General features: G+C 47.2%; 1 protein-coding gene across 2 annotated transcripts in view; it reads right to left on the reverse strand.

Annotated features, from left to right (window-relative positions):
* Positions 1-4044: 4044 nt before the first annotated feature.
* The window catches only part of LOC112560378, a 16389-nt gene continuing 9708 nt past the window's right edge, over positions 4045-10725 (reverse strand). For both annotated transcript variants that reach the window (XM_025232202.1, XM_025232204.1), the window contains exon 4: positions 4045-5239. In XM_025232202.1, the coding sequence (XP_025087987.1) occupies positions 5040-5239 (200 nt within the window). In that variant the 3' untranslated portion in view covers positions 4045-5039. The remainder of the gene's footprint in view (positions 5240-10725) is intronic.

A 10725-nucleotide genomic window follows, 5' to 3' on the forward strand; every position in this document is an offset into this window, starting at 1 on the left:
TAAATGGAGGTCGACCCGTAGCCGCGCGGTCGTTGTGGAGGAGGTGTTAGTGAGGTGTTTCCTTCCAACGGCAGTTTTCATTTTTATTATATCATTTTCAGGCCACACAAAAGTATTGACCTAACAATGAGTCTGGTCTGCTTGGTCTCGCCACACTGTTGACATTTGTACAACGTGTACAATGGCGGCCTGCCTGTCACTGTCACCTGTCACCACAATCCAGGTGAGTGAATGTTCTGCTCCACTGACAGGCACAGCGAAATAACTGTTGGGGGTAAGTAAAATGTGTTTATCATTAGAAAGTTGCTAGAGGAGACAGAGCCGCCGAGTGTCTGTCCTGTCATGTACTCCTGTGTCCTGTCATGTACTCCTGTGTCCTGTCCACCCCGTAATGGACGTTCCCTGCGTGTCCCCCATTACTTATATTATTATTAATTACTTAATTGACATTTTTGTCTCCAACAAACAAGTTTAGACATTTACTGAAATCTGCGGTTGCCTTGGGATCGATAATGATTTCGAGCCTGTGTAATACTGACGGGCGGAGTTCCCCACCCTTGTGGTCGTCATCCAACTTCTCTGGGGGTAGTTTCTGTGAGGGGGGAGCCCGTCTCCTCGCCATGAAACCCTCCGACACTCTCCTCAAGAGCTATGAGGAGTAACGCTGCATTACAGGGGGCTAGTGCCCGAGACTTTGGGTTTGGCCTCCCCTCCTCTGACCACTAGGCTATCCACCCCACCATCACCCCACCCTACCCCACCCGAATGTTGTCCGTGGCTGAGCGCGGCCCCGTGTTGGGGGGAGTGTGAGGTTCCACGTACAACATTGCTGAGCGGGGCGCAGTGTACAGGTAGCGTGGCCAGGTATGCACTACCCACCTTCGTTATAGACCACTGAGCCCCGTTCCTCAAGACTGGAATTTCCTGACAAGCTGTCAGATTCCTGCCGTGCCGTACCCCAGTCATCCGAAGTCTGGGATTTCCACCGCCGTCAGCAGCTCACTTCGTTTAATCACCGATGTTCATTTTCTCCTTCGGTGCATCAGCGACTGCGCCTGGAGCCAACACGATGTGGTCATTGACCTCTCTTATCTACCCGTCCCTCCCCGTCCTGTGGTGGTATTCCTCCTGCCTACAATCCTCCTGGCGTCCTCCGTGCACTGCTTGACCTTTGGTGCATCGCTGCCCTCGCCTTACATCTCTTGTCTAGTCTTCTCTCGGTTCCCTTACAAACTGTTTCAAGTATTATAAATATATCAGAGAATACCAACAGCCACTCCTATGATACTTATCACAGACTCACAGACTCACAGACGTCAGAGGCTACACCGACTCTCCTGCGATACACATCAACTTTTTCTTCTTTTTTTTTATCCTCTCTCCCTTTTCATTCTTTTTCACATTTATCATTTATTTCTGACTTTATTTGTTTTCTTCATTTAAATTACGTCATAAGGAAAATATAAACATTCGTATTCATATTAATTGTCGCTGCAGCTTTTGCTGGAGGTAGCTGTGGTAGTAGTCTTGATGATGTTTAGAGAAATCCTAGCATCAAGGTATGTCGTCGTTGTGTGGTCAGCAACACGACCACGCGGCTCTGGCGATCTACATCAAAGAACATTGTACACAAGTTCTTATTTATTTATTTGGGGGAGGCGGAGGTAGCCAGTAGAGCCATCACCGGCAAAGGTTTGCGTGGTCGAGAAGAGTGAGGCTCGGTGCCGGACATCTCACGTTTCTTACCCGACCTCACATGTACCCACGATCATGCGTTGCTGGGTGCAACCCTACGAACTCTTGACCTCCTACTCCGACTACCGCCACCAGCGGCTGTCCTGTCGGCCACACCCTTGCAGGCCCTTCCCTCTACCCCCTAGTCCCTTACCCCCCCTGACCTCACTTCCGGCTTATGTACAAGGACAACGGCTGATGGTTAAGTGACGCAAGCATGTCCGGCTTCGGACCGTCGGAAGCCACGAGGCAGCGGCCAAAGGTCAGAGGTCAAAGCAAACTTCTGTTGCGGGTGGCGAGATGAAGATGTGGGAGTGGAGCCCAAACATGTGACCGGCAGACGATTAGGAGGTATATCCGGATATGGCCAGCCCCTCATCTCTCTTTAAAGGGTTCAACTGCCCTCTGTCTTCCCGGTGTTTGATGAGTTTGCAGGTGAATATCTACAGGCGGCTTTCCCCTCGCCGCACCTTCACTCTAGTCCCCCATTTCAAGCATCTCCTTTGTCTGCCTTTCTGGCCGCTCGCAAGACTCAAGCTAAGCTGTCTCAGACTATTTGCTGTTTGACCTCTACCCTCCCCCATCCCCGACCCTCTTGCACTTGTTCACTCGGCAAGGGAAGTGTGTGTGTGTGTGGGGGGGAGGGAACAGCTACCCCCCCCCCTCATGGACGATACTGAGGAGACAAGAGTGTGAATGTCGTTCACTGTCAGCATGTATATTTATAATTATTACACGTGTCTTCTCAAATCAATTTCAATATAATTTCCGTTCAATATTTTTTATGTTATAATTATTTTGAAAATTCATCTTTTGAAATTTGTTTCTCATAGACACTCAGGTATTTTGAATCATCACAGGTATTATTTTGAGTATTTTTCCCTGTTCTGTACATTTTTACATGCATCTTTTGAACGGGTATTTTCTCGAGCATCTCAAGTATCGTCATTAGCATTTTTTCAAGAATATTTCAAACACTTTTTGCTTATTTTATTTTCATTTTTTTGACAAAATAGACCGGCAGCTAACGAGTGCCAGAGAGAGCGTCGACCTCCAGGGTGTTGGCGCACAGACGCTCTTGTGTGTGGTTTGAGCGACTGTAACACAGCCCGGAAGTTCCTCCACTTACTCTCGGTGCCATCAGTGTTGCCTGCTCTCCCCCCTGCCTTACCCCATCCCCCCACTCTCCCTCCCAGCCACTGCAGGCCCCAGCGGCGATCGGTGGCTAATTGCGGGGCCCGTTGTTGGCTCCCACCTGTCAGTTTACAGCAAAGCAAGAAACAGCGCTAACACTGCTTCCTCCCTCCCCGTCCCCACCCCACCCCACCCCATCTTGCATCCTCTGGGCTCCATCCTCACACCCGGCTCTCTAAGCTCCAGCATCATTAAAAAAACACAGCGTGGGAAATCCCAGTGTAACCGTTCCCAGTCTGTGGCACCACGCGCAGCGCACGTTCAGTCTTTCTGTCCGGCACACACACCACCCTTCAATCCAACACCTACCCTACCCTCATCCCTACCCTGATCTGCACCCGACTGACACTGGGTATCGGTCTTCTTCCTGCTCTACTTTTAGTCAAGGTAAAGGTAAAGGTGATCCCTCAGGTAGATGTTGGCGTTGTTGATGCTGTCAGTGTTCTTGCTGGCCTGCGTCTTTGTGTAGTCTGTGTGTGTGTGTGGGGGGAGGAAGTGTCTCGGGTGTGTGGTGACTGCATTGTTATCATTACATGAGATTCGACCTATTTCATGGTTAAATGACACACGACCAATTTCATAAATCCTAATGGATAATTACGTGGGAAAGTATGCTCAGGTAAAAACAAAACCCAGTGAAGTGTCAGTCACAAGGTGAGGAAGTGGTGCATCCTACCAAGACAAGCTATATAACAGCGACGTAGTCTTCCTTACATCTTAAACCATGAAAAAGACATCTACGACATCACACCCTGATATAAAAGAATTGGTGTTGAGACTGGAGTTATTCTGGCGAGACATTTTTGGTTCTCTAATCTGTTTTTGTACTCGTCCTTCTGTCTTTTATTGTTTTATTGTAAATGTCTCTCTACTCTTTCTCTGTCATACAAAACAGCATCGATGCAAGAATAATTTACACAATTTTTATTTTCACATCACAAAAGTATGCACATCGTTCTGATGCTGTCGTCGACGTGTACAACCTTATTACGACAAATGACAGTAGACTACACAGTGACTACACAACACACTACACAGTGACTACACAACACACTACACAGTGACTACCCAAACTGACAAGGACTACACAACACACAACACAGTGACTACACAACACACTACACAGTGACTACATAACCAACACACTACACAGTGACTACACAACACACTACACAGTGACTACACAACACACTACACAGTGACTACACAACACACTACACAGTGACTACACAACACTCTACACAGAGTCTGGAGGAAAACACAGAATATCACAGAATGAATTTCACACTGAACCAACCGTCTGTCCTCTACCTTCGCTACGAGTACCAACCATGCCGACCAGCACCCTGCCTGGACTGCCTCGCCAACTGGATGCCTGAGTTCAGTAGACAGTCCTCCTCCTGGGTGGCCTGACAGTTGCTGCAGGAGTAGCAGATGAAGGCGGACAGTGGAGTACGGAAAAGACACAGAGCAGACACTACTCTATGGTTACTTTATCACCCCGCAGTCAAAGAAATCTCTATCTTCCCGGTCTTACCTGTTTTCTTAAAAGGCCGGGGGTGTCGGGCAAAAAAAAAAAAAAGATGGGGCAGGGTTTCTGGTCTGCTGTGCCTAGAGTTCTAACAAGAAGATGGAGGTTTTCTCTGTCAATAAACTTCAGTACACTTCCAGAAGCCAGTCCTCTTGTTCTTACTGCTGAGCGTTCACTAAACTGAATCCAGTTGGCTCCCCAAAAGGTGGGCGCGCCCCTGGGTGGAGGACCTCATCACACACGACCAGAGAGCCCTCGACCCTGTCAGCGGTTTAGACCAGCATGACCTTGGTCTTGACCCTCACAAGTCGTGACGTCACTCCCCATGACCTCTTGAAGATAGCCTCATTAGCACATTCTTGAAGCACGTGCCTATCCTGATGCACAGCCATTCCGCCAGCGACGACCGATGCAAGGAACTCGATCAGTGCTCTCCCTTCTTCTTTCTGGCGCTCCGACGATCGTTTTCTTCTTTCTTTCCTCTTTTGCGGAGACCCGTTGGAGACGCAAGGACCTAAGAAGACTTGCACGCAATCACCCTTTATGTACACACGATCACCCAGGGTATTCGCATGCGATGTCACACCTGGCTGAGGTCTCCGTAACTCGGATGTAGGCCCAGTCCTGTGAGGACGGGTGCATGCCCAGTGTCGTGCGAGGGCTTTCTGTCCTCCGTGTTGTCGCCAAACACCGGCGCGTGGAAAGTGTAGCAGCTCTTGTCACGTGACGTCAGGATGGTGTCTGTGTCCTGCGAGCTTGCATCAGGGTTCATCAGCAGGCCTGAAACACACAATAGGGTCCCGATGTCAGACATGACAGATGGACGCACGATCAGGCGAGCAGGTATGAGAAGGCAGCACACAAGATGGCGAGCAGGGATGGGAAGATTTTTAAAATTTTATACATATAGTAGAATGTGGCAATGTGTCTGTGTATATCAGTTCCATCTCTGATCCTATCCACACCCATTGTCAAAATTCAAGATTCTTTATTACTACTACAAATTTATTGAGATATTAAAAGTATTCACACACATTCCTTATATACAATACCCAGTCCTCACCAAATACGGCGGCTACTGGCTTCTATTACCGAAGAGCATGAGCTATGTCTGACCGACAGAGGAAACCTGTCAAAAAAGCCTTATCAGGAAGGTCTCAGGTCTCGATGTTTTCAGCCTGATGAACAATGACGAAGAGACGGACAAAAAGTCCCAAACCCTCGCCAGCTGTACGGCGGCTTTACCTCCTACCTCCCCTCCAACAACCCACCCCCACCCCATCCGCGCAGTGTATGGATGCTGAAAGCTCCGTCGGCCCGTTGCAGTGCGCCTGAGTGCTCGCAGATTGTTGTTTTACCAACGGGCCCGGTCAGGACCGTTTCTCTTCTTGCCGGACACCTGCGCAGGTGAAAACACACTTCGCTTCCTGTCCCGCGCCCTTTGAAGTCCGCCGCGCTGGCTCTGACCCACGACGCACCCGCCTGCATGCAAACGCTTTCTCAAGATGGCAGCTTGCAGTGCGCCGCGCCGCCTCCTACAGTCGTGGTGCTGTGACTGCTGGAGGTGAAGCTGCTGGGGGCGAGACGCGTGTGAATGCAGCTCACAGTTCCCCCTGCGAGCCAACAACAACAAGGGATGACAACAAAACTGGAATGGGGTGAACGTGTGAGTGGGGAAAAAAAAAAAAAAAAACAAAAATGGGTGGGACCACAGCAAAGAAACAACAAACGACGCCAAGTGACGGCAATCTGGGGCGGCGAGGGGAGGCTCCACCCCTCTGATACTGTCGCGCCCTTTTGTCCGTATCTGCGCAGGATGAAAATTGACAGATGTTTTCCACTTCTGTAACCTCTAATACCCACTGTTTAAATTGCAAAATCTCACAAGACGGGTTCAGAAAATTACCCCCTCAAAGGTGTTCAATGTTATGTGTTGTCATCCGAAGTTCGTTTTATTTGCGTTTCAGAGACAGCAACAATGTTATTCTAAATGCTTCCCATTCCCTTCCTGCTTTAAAACTGTTTATCTATTGAGCTCTTCCAACCCAGAAGTGTACCCCACAAGTGACAAGGGAGGCAGGAAATAGTCAAGGCTTTACAAACACCATGAAGCACGGGTGGTCCTGTGACAGACTTAAACACAAGCCGACTGCAGTTTGAGTAAGAATACCTGAAGTTTCCTCGGCTCCGACACCCATTGCTGTGGTGAGTCTGCGACTTCTCCTGAATAAAACTCAACAAACAAACAAGCGCTTCGGGGATTCCATGTGCCCCCATAATGACATTGAGCTGCAAAGTACTGTGTACTGCTGCATATGCGATTGTGTCATGCTGTGTAGCACAGCACAGCTGTGTTGTATAACAGTCCAGCTTGGAACACAAGTCCGAGCTGTTGTAACACAGGTAAACACACAAGTCCAGACGCTCCCCTCTTACGGTTGGGGGTAACGTCGGACATCCCCGGCCTCCACTGGGCTCGTTAAATTAACAACCTATACCCCCGAGGGCGGTCATCGGCAACAAGCCTTCAAAAGTCACACGAAAACTGCCATCCTCCCCCCTCTTCCTCTTTCAGCCAGGTCCGGCGCAACAGAAGGTGAAGAACCTGCACAAAAGGGTTGGGGGGGGGGCCCAGAGCAGCTGTGAACCCACATCCCTCCCGACTCCAGCCACTGATCGTCTCGGGATTGCAAAGAACATTCTCTTCAACAATCCCCACCACAACAAAAAAAAAAAAAAAAAAATCCCTTCCTCGCGAATCCCGCCTCTAGTCCTCCATTTGTTTTTTTCATGTTCGCGGCCCAGTCGCGATCCCCCCCTCTTCCGAGCACTTCACTGGGCAAGTTGCACGTGGAAGCGATTTCTGGTAAGGCGGAGTGGAGTGAAAGAGACAGCGCTCGCAGTAAGTGGAATGCGTAAAGGTAGTTCGGGGACGTTGTTCTTTAATGACGGCCGATGATGAAGGAGATACAGCAAAGATGAGCGGGATTGGTGGTACAGGGAGGGCATTAGGTGTTGCATCAGACCCGCGCGTCGTCTGTAGTGTGTTCAAGGAGAGAGAGAAAGATTTTATGTGTGATTGAACTGAAATAAGATTGATGGAAGAGAGAGGAGAGGTGGGAGGTAATATAAAAGAGAGAGAGCGAAGAAAAGAGAGGCAAAAAGAGGCCACTTTTGAGAAAGAGATATATGTGAAAATGACGCAAATATTACAACTCATCAACTCCAGAAGCTGACTTCAGCTTTTTTTATCGACGATCGAAATTCATTTGTTTCATTGCGTATTCATTTGTGTCATCGACATAATGTCTTGTTCTTGGGGAGCTTGGCAACCGACTTTGCAACGCATACCCACGTACACAGATAAGGTCAAGGGAGAAACTCAAGAATTGGTCTGCATTCTTTTACACAGTCAGTCCTTGGACCGTAAACATTGTAAAGACTAATACAGATTTATTTTTTACCAACTCAGCAAAATAATGAAAAAGGAAGTCTTGTAATCTGTCATACCATTAGTATTGAACAGTCGATCTCCTGTCCAGTTTATAATTCCATTACTCATCACTGGCTCGTAACATCTGTTTTTCTCTCAGCTGCCTTCCGACGGCAGATATACGCGAAACACAACAACGACACAGACGGAGAGGAGGTGAGGGAATTAGGGTCAATGGCATGGTCTCTAGTCGTACTGTGACGGCATACCGGCTCAGCCGTTCATGAGCTGCAACAACAACATCAGCAATTCAGGTATGCTAGTAACAAAGTTTAATGATGCGGGTTGTCAGACTTCTAATTGAATCCCTAATGATATTCTAGGGAAGCTGTTAAAATTATTCACACATCTTTCTGATTTTTAAAAATTTAGTTTCATTTTCCTCTTTCATGCCGCTAACATTACTTTCGAACAAACCATTGTTTCTTTTTATGTAGATGGATTTCATGTTTAACGTAGGGGCTTGTGGTATTTCTTCTTTATAAAAGCTCAAATAATTTTCATTTTTTGGGGGGGAGTGGCTGGCATGAAAAAATTGTGCGTTTTTGAAAACATTTTTTCAAATAACCCTAATAACTCATTAGACCGCGATTAGATAATGCGTTTTGCTCTTTTAAGTGTTTATAACCTCATTAAGAAAGTAAAAACCGAAATTTACAGGCCAATCCTAAGGTTTTCTAATATTTTCTCAATTTTAAATGAATTGTTTTGTGCATAATCCACACATGAAAGAAATGGTGCACGGTTAGCATTAACAGTACCAAAGCTACCGGTATTTATTTCTTTTTTATAGAACACTTATGACCTAGCTGCATTCATCACCCTTGCTGCTGCGATTTGACCTTGCTATTTCCAACACCTCGTGGCAAAATGGAATGTAAGATGTGTGCATTGGGTTAGAGACTGAGTAAGTTCCGTTGGAACGGTAAGTAATATGACCGCGACAGGTCTGTTTCGAGGCTGAACATATCAAAATCGGATGATCTGGTATGTGGGAAAAGGTGAGAAAGTTGACACTGTGGGCGCTGACTTTCACCTGCACCAGAGACAGTGACCTGGTGGAAGGCTCAACGACGCACGCATGAATCACCTCGACTTTCACCCTCGCGCTTCTGCGATCTATCGCTGCGCAGAGTGCAAGGCTGCTTAAGCGACAGGCTTGAGGTGACGTCAACATTGCCAGCATGACCGGCTAGAATGATGACGTGGATAGTGATGGATGAATAAGATGAAAAAATATACAAAATCGAGTATTTTTTTTTTATGTTACAGTTGTTATTCAACTCTGCTTAATGCAAATGGCGCGAGAATAGTTCTCTTTTGCTTTTCTTACTCCCAAGGGGAATAACCTTGTAGTGTAGATCTCCATGCAACGAAGATGGGGTTTCCCGCTTGTTCGCTTTTAGGTAATGTTACGGGAAGATCTTTTACATACAATATTGTAAAGCAAGTTCAATAATTTATAACGGAAGACACCTATATTATACTGGTCATGATTACTAGTGAAGCAAGTTCACTAATTTATTCCTTCAGTAAGGTCCACCTCGATGTAAAAATGATGTAAACGAAGGAAGAATAAAATAACCAGTTGGGCGTGTGCTGATGAAATGCATCATCAGGCGTGAGCAGAGAAGAAGCTAAACTTACAAAAACCAAATCTCGTGAATCAAACACGCGGAAGAAGTGGATTTAAAAAAATCAACCTCCCCGGCCAAAGTCTCTAGTGCCAGCTCACGCACCTATACAAGGCCACGTGTTCAGGCCGCACGGTCCACAAGTCCTTTCAGAGGTTGGAACTATGCCCTTCAAACCGAGTCCTCAGCGATGCATGATCCAATACTGCACAGCCCGTCCTAAAATTGACATGGCAATTGGTAGAAAGTTAAGAGACACACAGTTTCCTCCCCTTATCTCACACTTACCACTGGAACCCACGCGTGATGTTGGTTCAGAGTGCGGCAGGCCTGCGCACGTCTAACGCCGAGTATTAACTAACAAGGTTTGCGCGGCGAGATGCTTTCATGTTACAAGGGAAGAATGACCGGCCTCTGACCTCCTTCCAACCTCAGTTTTCCCTGCTCTCACCTCGGCACAGAAAGGACCTGCCTCCACCTGGGAACCGGATCTACGTCGTGCGAACGCCGATGAATAGCACGCCAATGAGTGGGAAACTTTCTGTCCTGGGCAACAGTCCATAGACATGAGGACCCTGTCCAACTCCCCTTTCACTGCCTTTATGAATCTACAACACCAAAAAGCTACGTTTACTAAAAATCAACGTTGCATGGGCAGACTTCAGGTCGAAACGTGCATAAGATACACATGGTTTCTGAAACCAACCTGGTAAATTGCTACAACGGATTTGCTGGTGTCGAACCGTTAAACTTACCAATAAGCAAAAAATAAATAAGTTTTCCAAATCAAGTTTAGTTTAGGTCACGAAAATGGGGTTACCTATTCGAACGCACGTTAATGGTCTAAAATTGACAACCTCACCTAATGTATCCGCAGTCATCTTTTGTTTAAAGTGTAGAATGAGAATCCGGAAAGCGCCTTATTGAATTCCAATTCAAGTGAGCGAGAAACTTGTGGCGCCGGATGCCACTTTGAGTGGATATTGCCAAATGAAGGTACGAGTTCACAACAACAGGCGAGGGGGTGGGTGTGATGTGTTGGAAGCGCACATTGATTCATGGGAAGGAGGTTGCCTCGGTTCTCATCAATGCTGTCATGATAAAGATAATTTAATGAAATTTTTTCAATGTCAATCTTT

The sequence above is a fragment of the Pomacea canaliculata genome, linkage group LG3 (assembly GCF_003073045.1).
Source record: "Pomacea canaliculata isolate SZHN2017 linkage group LG3, ASM307304v1, whole genome shotgun sequence".
Taxonomy (NCBI): domain Eukaryota; kingdom Metazoa; phylum Mollusca; class Gastropoda; order Architaenioglossa; family Ampullariidae; genus Pomacea; species Pomacea canaliculata.